The 14536-nt window shown below is 45.1% G+C and overlaps 1 protein-coding gene across 1 annotated transcript in view; it reads right to left on the bottom strand.

Moving 5' to 3' along the window:
• Positions 1 to 14536, bottom strand: part of FDX1 (ferredoxin 1) — a gene marked incomplete at its 5' end in the record, with an annotated part of 53285 nt that overhangs the window by 18362 nt on the left and 20387 nt on the right. Inside the window, one exon of the mRNA XM_084630944.1 lies at positions 5560 to 5684. Coding sequence (XP_084487070.1) covers positions 5560 to 5684 — 125 coding nt within the window. The remainder of the gene's footprint in view (positions 1 to 5559; positions 5685 to 14536) is intronic.

Here is a 14536-nt window from a genome sequence, read left to right as displayed (position 1 = left end):
TTGGCTCTATCTGGTGGTTAACATTTCCTCTGGGTCAGAAGTGACTCACACAATCTGCTCTAAAAGATGTAGCTTGAGCCAAGAGTTTCTGGACTAGCAAGTCCTTGCAGAGAAAGACAAGCACAGAGAACACCTGTTTGGGATGTGGCTTTCTCCCAAGCAGAACAAGCATCCGCTACATTTGTTAGTAAGGGGGATGAGCAGGGTTTGAACCCAACAGTTTAGAGTCTGTCATGACGTGTTGCAGTTGATACCAGGTATCCCAACTTGTACAGGGGACAATGTCCAATTAAAAGAAGGGTAGAAAAAGTACTTCTCAAATTTGTGAAAAATGCAAGTATTGAAGCTCTCAAAAGAATACCTGGTCAGACACTTGCTACATTCCATCTTGCTGCTATTGGCAGTAAGAGGAAACTAAGAGGATAGTGGCTGCTCTTACCTTTGTCCTCGCATTGGAGCATAGATGGCACAAGCCACATATGACTGCAGTGACACTGCAGTACGAAATATTCCAATCTAGCTGTGAATGCACCTCATGTGCGCCAGAGTGGGATCCACACTGACACATACTTGAAGAATCACCCAGGGTCTAGAAGGCACCACAGAGCAATTACCCATCAAAACTAAAATGCTGTTGGGAAGAATGATCATTAAATAGAACAGATTTTCCATTCTGTAAAAAGAAGCATTATGCCTCTAGATACTATTTGACTTCACAGTTAGGAAATACTAAAAATTGTTTGGCTGGCCAGCCAAACAAGTTATTTAAATTAGCCACAAGAATAGAGGAAATAAATTTTCAGTTGAGATTATGTGATCTCATTACACTGACCATTCCATTTAAATAATTAATTTTGTTAAACAAGTAGTATTAAGTGAGGTGGTTATAGTTAAGTATCCCTATACCACGATTGCTGCATCTGGATTGCCCCCTAGTGACAAAACTGCACTCCTAGCAAAGGTTTTACAAGACCAAGTACTTCGATACATAGGACTGTTTTAATAAAACAGAATTTCTTTAAATATTATGTAGGGTAGCCTCACACAGCCAGATTGTGATTCTCCTCCCCGCCCCACCCCAGTTTAATTTGCTCACATATTTATTTTGGCTTCTTAACCTACAGACCACCACTTTTTGCTTCAAGATTAACAAGGGATATTTTTATATAGAATACAAGCAGAGTAGCCACAGACCTATATGCTGTGGTATTTAAGGTATTAGATGGTATTTATAATTCTTAATAGAATAACTATAATATTTTGGAATGTGTTACAAATTTAACGAAGCCAACCATTTTAGTTTTAAATGATCATGTTAGGAGTCTATTCTTCTCCAATATGTATGCAGTTTCTATTGAAGTGAACAGAGGTTCTACAAGTGTACCAAGGAGTTTTCGGATTACTGACATCACCAATATGTTTATTTACATGCTTTTTAAACAAGACTGAATCCTGCAAATTGTGCACCTCACTAGTCTATTTAACTCTATTTTGTTCCTCTCTAATTACTGTATTCCTAACTCAGTCACTCATATCCATCTTCTCCCACTCCCTCCTTTGTTTATTCTAGCTCTAGTCTCAAGACCCAATCCGGAAAGTTGATTTGTCTGGGCAGATCCCTGGTCATGCAGAGCTCTTTTGCCTTCAGTGGAGCTCAGTGGTTTGCGTACGTAGACAACCTTGCAGTTTGGGGTCAGATTGTGAGGCCTTCAGTGCAAGGACCAGCTCTTATTTAGTTTATACAGTGCCCAGTATAACAAGGCCCCAATCTGATACGGGCTTTTGGATGCTATTATAAAAACTGGAAACCATTAATTTGGATCTGCATATGACGCTTATTAAAATTACGATTTATTTGCCAAAGACCCAATCCAGTTCCACTGAAATCAAGGAGAATCTTCCCACAGACTTCAGTGAGCACTAGATGAGGTCCTAAATTACTCGCTTTTGGCCAGTGACTTGATGTACTATTGCATATGCAGACTAAGCAATATGTACCTAAACTTTGCAAGATGATTAGACAACAGGAAAACAATAGATAAGGTTCTTATCTAGGAATTACAGAATATTACATTCTGAATATTGTAAAATGGATATTTTATGAAAGAGAAGTTTTAATTCAGTAAATTAAATGAAAATATATAGCATTTCCTGAAAAATATGGAAAAGCTAAGACATGTTACTTCAACGGCTTGGATACTTTTGTACAAAAAATAAAATGTGATTGTAGACTAGAGACACACAGGTGAAATTCTCCAGTACAATTGGCTGAGGGAGAAGGAAAAAATGTGTGACAACTTAGTTTCCCCTTACATCTGCCATCAAACTCACCCCCACCATAGTTAAGTACTGCATCTCTAAAATGAAACCTAAACTGCTACTTTAGTACATTAACAGAGCAGATTTATTGACACTGCCTCCATTATTGTTGATACTTATTCCTACTTCTGTGACTCAAAAAGCAATACTGGCTGGTGGCTAATGTAACGGATTAGTAATACTTCCACAGCATCATAAAGGAGCTTGGTGCTTTACTATTCATAAAGAACAATTCCAAGACTGCCTCTGGATCAAGCAGAGGCCAAAATTATGAAGTCAAATCAAATCCTGAATTCTGAAATACTCCAACTCCTCCAGGAGTTGGGAAAGTGTTATTACCATTGTACAAGGCATTGATGAGACCTTATCTGGAATATTGACCACAATTCTGGTCTCCAATGTTTAAGAAAGATGAATTCAAACTGAAACAGGTGCAGAGAAGGACTAATAGAATGATCAGAAGAATGGAGAACCTGCCTTACAAAAGGAAGCTTAAGGAGCTTTGGTTGTTTAGCCTAACCAAATGAAGAACGGTGGAAGATAAGATTGCTGTATATAAATACATCAGAGGAACAAACGCTAGGGAGGGAGGGGAGTTATTTAAGTTAAGGGACAATGTTGGCACAAGAACAAATTGATTTAAACTGTCCATCAACAAGTTTAGGCTTTAAATTAGATTAAGGTTTCTGTGAAGTTCTGGAACAGCCGTCCAAGAAGAGCATTGGGGCAAAAAAACCCTAACTTGTTTCAAGACTGAGATCAATAACTTTATGGAAAGGACGGTATGATGAAGTTGCCTACAATGGCATATGGCCCATCTGCGACTGCTATTAGCAAATATCTCCAACAGCCAGAGATGGGACGCTAAATGGGGAGAGCTCTGAGTTTCTACAGAGAATTCTTTCCCAAGTGTCTGGCTGGTGGGTCTTATCCACATGGTCTAGGTCCAACTGATCACCATATTTGGGATTGGGAAGAAATTCTCCCCAGGTCAGATTGGCAGAAATCCAGAGGTATTGTTTTTTGCCCCTTCCTCTGCAGCAAGGGGCACGCATCACCGACTGGCTTGAACTAGAGTAAATGGTGGATTCTCCATAACTTGAAATCTTTAAATCAAGATTTGAGGATTTCAGTAATTCTTCCAAAGTTTATGGGTCTATAACAGGAGCAGGTGGGTGAATTTGTGGCCTACAATGTGCCAGAGGTCAGAACAGATGACCACGATGGTCTAACTATTGTAAAGCGCTTTAGATAAAAGCGCTATATAAAAAAAACCCTAATAAGCTTTTTTGGTTCTACAAATAAAAGCACACAACTCATATTTCAATATCAATAATCTTACCTTTCTAATGTGATGGATGTGCCCTCTCTCCCCAGCCACAGCAGCCACAGAGCTGAGGCTGGGAAGGAGGGCTGTCTCTCCCTGGCAGCTGCAGCCCTGGAGCTGAGGAAAGTTACCTCTTTCTCTGGCCACCGCAGCCCTGCACATCCCAAATTCCTCCCACCCACTTTTCTCACCCACTTCCACCTCCCACCTACCCCTTGTTCCCCCCAAGGCCACTACCTCACCTTACATGTGCATCTTCTCCAGGGTCCAGGCACCTAATCGGTGGAGCCGCGCAGGCATGGCTCCACTAATTAGGTGCGTGGCCCTTCATTCTCTTCTGTGCAGCCGCTCAGACACTCATCTTAGAGGGAACTATCTGCAGACCACCTGAATGGAGCTTGCGGACCACTGTGGTCCACAGAACACAATTTGAGAATCTCTGCTTTAGAGTCTCTTGCAAGATTTCTCTGTTGCAAGATTCTTTTGGGATACACACCTTTTCCAAGAGTGGAATAAACTTTTTCTACTGAAGTCACCTCTGTGCTAAGTCATGCCAGAATGGCTCAAGATTCACTGACACTTTTTCAGGAGCAAATATCTGACATTGTGTGTTGCCCCCTGCCCCAACTCCATATTACTGATCTTCTTGGTCTTGTGAAAAATTCTCCCTAAACTTCAACAGCCCCTTTCAAGGGATTATCTGATCCTTAGACTCTGCCCCAAACAAATAACAAATGGAAGAGGCAACTTCTAAATCCTACATGGTGAGCAATCTGGCTTTTTCCAGTGGGGTGGGGGGAAGGGGGGCAAAGGAGATAAGTTTCATTCTGTGGAAGCACTCATCTGGAGGAACCATTTGGCACCCCAGTCTAACAGGTGGAGACTGCTTATTCCATGTCCTGAACAAACAAACAAACTGGGAAAGACAAGGAGAGGGAGAAGCCAACAGAAGAAAAGTGTGAGAGTTCTCTCCCCGCAAAAACATGTACCTAGAAGACTACTCAGAGCATTTGTGAAACAGACTCGGAGAGACAGAGGGGAATAGGGACTCTGGTTCCCTTAATGAAACTTTGTGGAAAAGGGGAAATACTCCTGACCACACTTCCCTTGGGAGGAAGGGAAAGGAGGTTTTTTTATCCCCTCCGCCCCAACCCCTCTAAAAAATAGATATGGTTTCCTGGAAGGCAGAGTTTAATAGGATGAAGTTGAAATAATTGAACTGGGATAAGTAAAAGGGTTTCCCTCTACCCTTGTGCACAGAAGCTAAACTGTGTGCCCATATCTGCAGATGGCCTTAGCTGGTTCCTCCTCTCAGCACTTACATTCAACAGTGATGGGTGTTACAGATAGTCCTACAACAGATGAAGAGGAGTTATAGTGACAGTAGAGGCAGAAGAAACTTGCCATTGATGGGAATATGCGAGTTCTACAGATTTTGCACCTGTAGGAATAGCTACTGCCATTACGAGATCAACTATCTGTGTAGCATCTCTACAGTGGGCAAAACAGAGAAAGACTCGGGCTCCAGACAGATTGCTTGAAAGACATAGGAGTGAAAATTTTCACGGCAAAAACTACTTGTTATTAGAAGAGAGCAGTCAGATTGAGTGCATCACCTTCAGAGAAAGCTCTATAGCTAATGTTTAAAATTCCATTTTGAGACCTGTCTGCAGAGATCTCGTGTAAATTTTTAAATAACTTCAAAGCAAATGTTTCTGTTTTCCAAAAAGTTATGTTGTATATTAAATAAATGCTAACTATTCTATGCAGCCCCAGACAGAAAAAGAAAAGTTAGACAAATTCTGAAGTTCCAAAGAAGATGATTATGTTTTTAGACACATCCCATGCAAATGAGAAAATTGGTCATTTATACTTTAAAAAATTAAGTACAGTATTCAAGTGATTTTACTTACCAAATCCATCTATGTCTAGATTCTTATCAACAACAACATCTAGCAGCGAGTCCCCAACTTTCCCTTCAGCTGTTAGTTTGTCACCATCACGGTTTATGAAGTGGACAGTTACTTTATCTTCTGAGCTGAAAAATAAAAGCACATCCTTGTTAACTATTACTAAAGCATATAATGTGATTGGCAGAAGAATTTTAGAGCTTTATGGTAGTCTACCAATTTTAAAGAAGCACCAATAAAACACTAAACACTACCAAAAGTTTTTAGCACAAAAATCCCAGGAAATAAGTTTGTAACTCTTCATGACAAAGAAAGTATTTCCTGCTACATCTTGTACAGTGCTGACCGCACCAACAGAAGAAATAAGGAATAACAGCTAAGTTTTGTGTTTTATCATCACGAATGATAGAGAGAGGGAAGAGTATTACATCCTGAATTTCCCTTTTTTCCATAAAAGTTAGAGTTATTTTATTTCAGACACAGGCTAACTGACAAAATCCCTTCACTGAACGCCACTTCCAACAGAGGATATGCAAAGAGTGGCCCAGGACAGACAGGAATGGTGGAACCTCATTCACTGCCTACATGACATCCGATGGTCTGGAAAGGCTTCAGAAGTACATCAACTGAATTAGAGGGGTAGCCATGTTAGTCTGGATCTCTAAAAGCGGCAAAGAGTCCTGTGGCACCTTATAGACTAACAGACGTATTGGAGTGTAAACTTTCGTGGGTGAATACTCACTTCGTCGGATGCATCCACTACATGCATCCGATGAAGTGGGTATTCATCCACGAAAGCTTACGCTCCAATACGTCTGTTAGTCTATAAGGTGCCACAGGAATCTTTGCCGCATCAACTGAATTGTTTACTCAATTCCAAACAGTTATATCTGTGCAACCCCAGTGTTGAGGACACTGGGGCATGGCCACTAGATAACTCGAGGGGATGGAAGACCACGAGTGTCGATGAAGCCCCCCTTGCACTAGGCCCAGGTGTCCTTGGCCCCCATCTCCCGCCTGGAGGCGCTCGTGGCAGCTCTGCGTACTAGGCCCAAGTGTCCTTGGCCCCCCCACCTGGAGGCACTCACAGCAGTTATGCTGAGGATCTGCAACAATATGTTGCAGAGTCAGACTGCCTGAAACTAAACAAGGGCAAACAGGGCAGATATGGAAAAAAATGCTAAATAAAGCAGCTTTATGTATAGTTTAACAAATGATACAAAAAACAAGGGAACTAGCTGGTAACTGGATTGGCTGGCTATATGGATAATTAGGGCAGCTTGCTATTGGATAAGTATGCTGAAGAAAGGATGTATAAAAGCCTGTGTAACTTCCTGCTCTGTGTGCAGAATTTGAGATTCTATTCTCCCTGTACCTTTTTGAAGCTTCAAATAAACTTTTCTGCTTCTCCACCCTGTTGTGATTATTGGGTGAAGCACACCGGGTAGCGAAGCAACCCCTGCTGTTGTTTTGCCTCTCGGCACTGGGTGCTGGCAACAGCTTTTGGCGTCCCTGGGTGGGCGACGAGGCCGCTATTTAGCCTTGCCCGGACCCCTCCTGGAGGTCGAGGATTGCGGCGAGAACCGACGCCCAGCGCACACCGGTGAGTTCATTGGGGGCCTCAGAGGAGACATGATTTGATCGACCCCGGAGGGCACAATGGTGCAACGCACTCATAGTGGAGAAGCAGCTGCGGACGACGGTGAGGAACCGGTCCCTTGGATAAGGTAGGAACCTTTTGAAATCCGGATTGTATGCTCTGTTGGAACCTGGGGATGCCCAGAGTTACCCTGTAGGTATGGGACAGGGACAGAGCTCCGGGGTTAGGGCACGGTGTATGCCCCTAGAGTGCATTCTAGCAAACTGGAAGGTATTTGGTGCGGATCCGATGACTAAAAGCCAATTAAAACGATTCTGTACAGTTGACTGGCCTCAATATCAACTAGGGGACCAGGAGTGGTGGCCACCAGGAGGGTCAATTAATTACAACACGATCCTCCAATTAGTTTTGTTTTGTCAGTGAATGGGTAAATGGAAGGAACATTTGTATGCACAAGCGTTTATGGCTTTAAGAAATAGAACAGAGCTGTAATTCTGCAGAGCTGTAATTTGACTCCGACTGGTTCGGTAGTAGCTAATGTTAGTCCCCAGGCCCCCACCCCCACTGTAATGGCAGAGCTGGTGTCCCCTTCGGCCCCCCACACCCCCCACCTTATAAGGGTAGGATGCCTTGGGTTACAGAGATTGCCCCCTCGGTGGGACTCTATCCTTTGATTACTGAGACTGTTGTGGCTTGCCCAGGGGCACACGGACGTCAGGCTACCACTATGCAAGTTTACACCCATGTGCCATTCAATCCAATAGACCTAGCAGCTTTTAAAGCACAGGATGGGGAATTCTCCATGAACCCAGGCCGGTTTATTTCAGTCTTTGAGGGGTGTCTCAGTAGTCACAAGCCGGACTGAGACGACTGAAATGTCCTCCTGAGAGCCCTGTTGTCTGAGGTGGAGAGGGATCAGGTTACAGCTAAGGCAAGGGGAGCGTCAGCTTTCAAGCGAAAAAAAAAAAAAAAAGAAAGGAAGCTATCTGTCAAGTTTCTACCCCAAGTAATTGTAAGCGGCTCAGGGCATTTCTGGGTATGGCAGGCTTTTGCAGGATATGGATCTCAGAGTTTGGACTGTGGGCTAAACTCCTGTACGACTGTGTACAAGGAGCAGATCATGACCCCTTCTATTGGACCCCAGAGGCTGACAGGGCATTTAAAATCCTGGAAAGGAAATTGATGGAAGCCCCGGCACTGGGCCCGCCGGATCTCTCTAAGCCGTTTCAGTTGTATGTACATGAACGAAAGGGGGTGGCCCTAGGAGTGCTCACACAGCTGTTAGGAGCATGGAGACGTCCCGTGGCTTATTTTTCTAAGCAACTGGATCAGGTTACAAAGGGTTGGCCGGCATGTTTACGGGTGGTTGTAGCTATTGCCCTAGTGCTTGAGGAAGCCAAGAAGCTAACATTGGGAGGGATTATGCAAATCTATACTCCCCATATAGTCCGAGCCTTATTGGATGCAAAGGGAGGGCTTTGGCTCACCCAGGCTCGGATTGCTTGGTATCAAGCTAAGCTGTTGGAGAACTCTGAAGTCACTTTACAGCCTTGCCCCTCCCTTAATGCAGCCACCCTCTTGCCAGAAACAGAGGAACAGAAACAAGACTGTTTAGAGATCATAGATGCCCAGTACTCCAGCCGTCCGGAGTTAAAGGATGTACCCCTCCCAAATGCAGATTATGAGTGGTACACTGATGGTAGCAGTACTGTAATAGATGGGCAAAGGAGGGCGGGTTATGCTGTTGTGACCCTCCATGACACTGTGGAAGCTGAAGGTTTGCCTGCTGGGACCTCTGCCCAGCTTGCCGAACTAATAGCCCTGACCCGTGCACTTGAACTGTCAAAAGGAAAGCGCGTCAACATTTTTACTGATTCAAAATATGCTTTTGGTGTGCGGCATGCTCATGCTGGCCTATGGAAGCAAAGGGGAATGCTGATAGCCCAAGGCTCCCCAGTCAAGTACGGGCCCCAAATCCTCCGGCTCCTAGATGCCATACAACTTCCCTCAGAAGTGGCAGTGGTACACTGTAAAGCCCGTCAAAGGGAAGAGCAAGATGTGGCAAGAGGTAATGCCCGGGCAGACAGAGAGGCTAAGCATGCTGCCACCCTGCCATCCCCTCAGACTGAGAACGCCTATATGCATGCCCTTATCCCATCAGTAGGGGAGTTTCCAACCCCTCAGTACTCTGGGGAGGAGAGACAGCTAACTGACAAACTCGGTCTCCGGGAAAAGGAGGGATGGCTCCATTCCCCGGCAGGGAAGGTCCTCTTACCAAAGGGCCTGATCCGGCCAGTGCTGCAGAAACTATATCAAACCATTCATGCTGGCAGGGAAGCACTTATCCATCTAATGGGAAAATACTTTATCACTTCCATACTCCGATCTCTGGCTGACCAGGTACAAGCGGACTGCTTAGTCTACCAAAAGAATAACCCCCAACCGGGACATCCTGTGCCACCAGCTGCCCTAGAACCCACTCCGGGCCCCGGACAAGTGTGGCAAATAGACTTTACTGAGTTTCCCCGGACCCAAGCGTTCAAATATCTCCTTGTCAAAGTGAATCGGTTCAGCGGATGGCCAAAAGCCTTCCCCTGCTGTAATTGCACTGCCAGAACAGCGGTCCTCAAGTTTGTTAAGGAGATCATTCCTCGCTTTGGACTCCCCCTGTGGATGGAATCTGACAACGGGACACATTTCACGTCAAAAATCATTCAAAGCATCTCACATGCCTTACAGATTTCCTGGAAACTCCATACGCCCTGGAGACTGCAAGCCAGTGGTGTAGTGGAGCGTACCCATCAGACCATTAAACGGTATCTCTCAAAAGTGTGCCAAGAAGCCTCACTGCGATGGCCTGATGCTTTGCCCCTCATCCTACTTCATATCTGCGTTCTCCCTAAGGGTAGATTAGGGCTTAGTCCCTTTGAAATTATGTTTGGAAGGCATGGCCTATGAATGGCACCCTGGTTCTGTCAGGGGAATAGTAGCTGGGTAATGTTTTTTTGTCACAGTATATGTGTTCCCTGTCTGCTGTTCTCTTGTCTCTTCACAGTTATACCAGGAATTCCCAGCCTCTCCCCTTGGACTCTCCCGTCTGCTCCTTATAGCCTGGTGACCCTAAAGACGAGCCTCTCCAGGAAAAATGGAAAGGACCCTATACCGTCCTGCTGGTCTCCCATACAGCGGCAAAGATCGAGGGACACAAGAACTGGATCCATCACTCTTGTCTGAAGGCAGTACCCGCCCCCTCGTCAGCAGAACAGTGGACCGTCCAACCTGCTGACTCCTCATCTAGTGACGATCTCGGGCTAAAGCGACTGTTTAAAAGACACAAATAGCGGGCACCTTAATGCTAAAATGGGGCCACCCAGGTACTGGAGACCCTGGGTTGGGAAGACTCTGGTGATAATTAATTGGGTAACATCATTATTCTCTGTATTGGTATTTCCAAACTGTGCATATCAGGAGCATAACTCCTTTGTTTCGCTTGCGCACCATGTTGCTACTTTAACAAACCAGACTGATTGACGAGTATGTGCTCCAACTCCACTGTCCCCCAAAACGGCAATGCCCCTTGACATGCTGCCCCTGACCCTAGCAGAATTAGCCGCCACCAAAGAGCAGGAAAGAACGGACTCGCCGTTCTGAAATAAGACCTCTTTACAGCAAGCCACCTATCAGGACCAGGAGTATTCAGCTGCAGTACTCACTGAGGGAGTGTTAAGTTTTACCCGAAACCAATCTGATTACTATGGGCGTCCTGTGGGAAAAAGCTCCTGTGTTATTACACAGTGGGCTGATGAGTATTGGATAAAGACCACAAGGGGAGGCTAGCAGTGTGGGTGTAATGGTTCCTCCCCTTTTAGGGAAACTCTTACAAATAATCTTACCACAAAAGAGGGGTTTGGAAATATAACTTGCCGTCCAGTTAGTATCTCCAATGTAGCAAGCCAACGGTGGGTTTGTAGTGGTCCCTATGGCGAGTGTAATTTGAACGGCACAATTAGAAACGCCCCCACTTGTACCCAATCAGGAGGATGGGATGCTCCCTTAGGGGCATATGAACTGTTTGGAAAAACAGCCTTAAATATCCTAGGAATCCCCTTAAGAAACAGTCCTTACTGGGTCCTACAGGGTCACTATTTTGTATGTGGCCGAAAGGCTTATAAGGTACTGCCAGCCAACTGGACAGGTAACTGTTATATAGCTCATGGAGTTCCTCATCTGTCAATAACTGCCACAATGCCCAAAGGAAAGATTAGAAATGCCCGAGACACCTCTGTTGAGTCACGAGAAAAGACCCTGCGGCGACTGACTACGGCAGTGGAGGGCAATATGAAAAATTCCTTCACAACCGAGAAGCTTGTAGAGTGCTCTGTACTGGAAATAGCGCCACTGTTTTCCAGGCCAGCCATGGCATGCTGTCATAAATATAAAGGGAAGGGTAAACCCCTTTGAAATCCCTCCTGGCCAGGGGAAAGCTCCTCTCACTTGTAAAGGGTTAAGAAGCTAAAGGTAACCTCGCTGGCACCTGACCAAAATGACCAATGAGGAGACAAGATACTTTCAAAAGCTGGGAGGAGGGAGAGAAACAAAGGGTCTGTGGGTCTGTCTATAGTCTATCTTGGCCAGTGATAGACCAGGAATGGAGTCTTAGAACTTTTAGTAAGTAATCTAGCTAGGTACGTGTTAGATTATGATTTCTTTAAATGGCTGAGAAAAGAACTGTGCTGAATAGAATAACTATTTCTGTCTGTGTATCTTTTTTGTAACTTCAGGTTTTGCCTAGAGGGGTTCTCTATGTTTTGAATCCAATTACCTTGTAAGGTGTCTACCATCCTGATTTTACAGGGGGGATTTCTTTATTTCTGTTTACTTCTATTTTTATTAAAAGTCTTCTTGTAAGAAAACTGAATGCTTTTTCATTATTCTCAGATCCAAGGGTTTGGGTCTGTGGTCACCTATGCAAATTGGTGAGGCTTTTTAATCCAACATTTCCCAGGAAAGGGGGGGTGCAAGTGTTGGGAGGATTGTTCATTGTTCTTAAGATCCAAGGGTCTGGGTCTGTAGTCACCTAGGCAAATTGGTGAGGAAGTGGGGTGCAAGGTTTTGGGAAGTATTTTGGGGGGAAAGACGTGTCCAAACAGCTCTTCCCCAGTAACCAGTATTAGTTTGGTGGTGGTAGCGGCCAATCCAAGGACAAAGGGTGGAATATTTTGTACCTTGGGGAAGTTTTGACCTAAGCTGGTAAAGATAAGCTTAGGAGGTTTTTCATGCAGGTCCTCACATCTGTACCCTAGAGTTCAGAGTGGGGGAGGAACCTTGACACATGCATAGGCTGCTATACTGTAAGGCTGCAAATGGTACTTGAGAAAGTTGCCTTAGAGTTAGAGGACTCGGTTAGTGATTTAGGGTCAGAAGTAAAAACATTAAATAAAGAGGTACAGCAGCTCAGGACGTTTTCCCTCCAAAACAGGCTGGCTTTGGACTATCTCTTGGCATCCCAAGGAGGGGTTTGTGCCCTCGTTGGACCCCGATGTTGTGTATATGTAAATGATAGCAGTTATGAGATCTATGAAAAGGTGGTACAGGCTGAGGCCCATGCCCGAGCCGGAGCACAGGTTGCCTATACTGTCCCAGAGAGCGATTGCTTGCAAACCTTGTTTTCAGGCTGGTGGTTGGCTTGGTGGTTTATTTAGCCTGTTATTGAAATTTCTCTTTAGAATCATAGAATATCAGGGTTGGAAGGGACCCCAGAAGGTCATCTAGTCCAACCCCCTGCTCAAAGCAGGACCAATTCCCAGTTAAATCATCCCAGCCAGGGCTTTGTCAAGCCTGACCTTAAAAACCTCTAAGGAAGGAGATTCTACCACCTCCCTAGGTAACGCATTCCAGTGTTTCACCACCCTCTTAGTGAAAAAGTTTTTCCTAATATCCAATCTAAACCTCCCCCACTGCAACTTGAGACCATTACTCCTCGTTCTGTCATCTGCTACCATTGAGAACAATCTAGAGCCATCCTCTTTGGAACCCCCTTTCAGGTAGTTGAAAGCAGCTATCAAATCCCCCCTCATTCTTCTCTTCTGCAGGCTAAACAATCCCAGCTCCCTCAGCCTCTCCTCATAACTCATGTGTTCCAGTCCCCTAATCATTTTTGTTGCCCTTCGCTGGACTCTCTCCAATTTATCCACATCCTTCTTGAAGTGTGGGGCCCAAAAACTGGACACAGTACTCCAGATGAGGCCTCACCAATGTCGAATAGAGGGGAACGATCCCGTCCCTCGATCTGCTCGCTATGCCCCTACTTATACATCCCAAAATGCCATTGGCCTTCTTGGCAACAAGGGCACACTGCTGACTCATATCCAGCTTCTCGTCCACTGTCACCCCTAGGTCCTTTTCCGCAGAACTGCTGCCTAGCCATTCGGTCCCTAGTCTGTAGCTGTGCATTGGGTTCTTCCGTCCTAAGTGCAGGACCCTGCACTTATCCTTATTGAACCTCATCAGATTCCTTTTGGCACAATCCTCCAATTTGTCTAGGTCCTTCTGTATCCTATCCCTGCCCTCCAGCGTATCTACCACTCCTCCCAGTTTAGTATCATCTGCAAATTTGCTGAGAGTGCAATCCACACCATCCTCCAGATCATTTATGAAGATATTGAATAAAACCGGCCCCAGGACCGACCCTTGGGGCACTCCACTTGATACCGGCTGCCAACTAGACATGGAGCCATTGATCACTACCTGTTGAGCCCGACAATCTAGCCAGCTTTCTACCCACCTTACAGTGCATTCATCCAGCCCATACTTCCTTAACTTGCTGGCAAGAATACTGTGGGAGACCGTGTCAAAAGCTTTGCTAAAGTCAAGAAACAATACATCCACTGCTTTCCCTTCATCCACAGAACCAGTAATCTCATCATAAAAGGCGATTAGATTAGTCAGGCATGACCTTCCCTTGGTGAATCCATGCTGGCTGTTCCTGATCACTTTCCTCTCATGCAAGTGCTTCAGGATTGATTCTTTGAGGACCTGCTCCATGATTTTTCCAGGGACTGAGGTGAGGCTGACTGGCCTGTAGTTCCCAGGATCCTCCTTCTTCCCTTTTTTAAAGATGGGCACTACATTAGCCTTTTTCCAGTCATCCGGGACTTCCCCGGTTCACCACGAGTTTTCAAAGATAATGGCCAATGGCTCTGCAATCACAGCCGCTAATTCCTTCAGCACTCTCGGATGCAACTCGTCCGGCCCCATGGACTTGTGCACGTCCAGCTTTTCTAAATCTTTCCTGTATTGCTTGTATTAATGGTATTATGCTGTGCAGTATCATGTGTCAGGGCCCTTTTGCAAAAGTTAATAAGTCATTCTCTTCGGGGC

The sequence above is a fragment of the Lepidochelys olivacea genome, assembly GCF_965140295.1.
Source record: "Lepidochelys olivacea isolate rLepOli2 genome assembly, chromosome: 1".
In the NCBI taxonomy this organism is placed as follows: Eukaryota; Metazoa; Chordata; order Testudines; family Cheloniidae; genus Lepidochelys; species Lepidochelys olivacea.
This window is presented reverse-complemented; position numbering and strand designations above follow the sequence as displayed.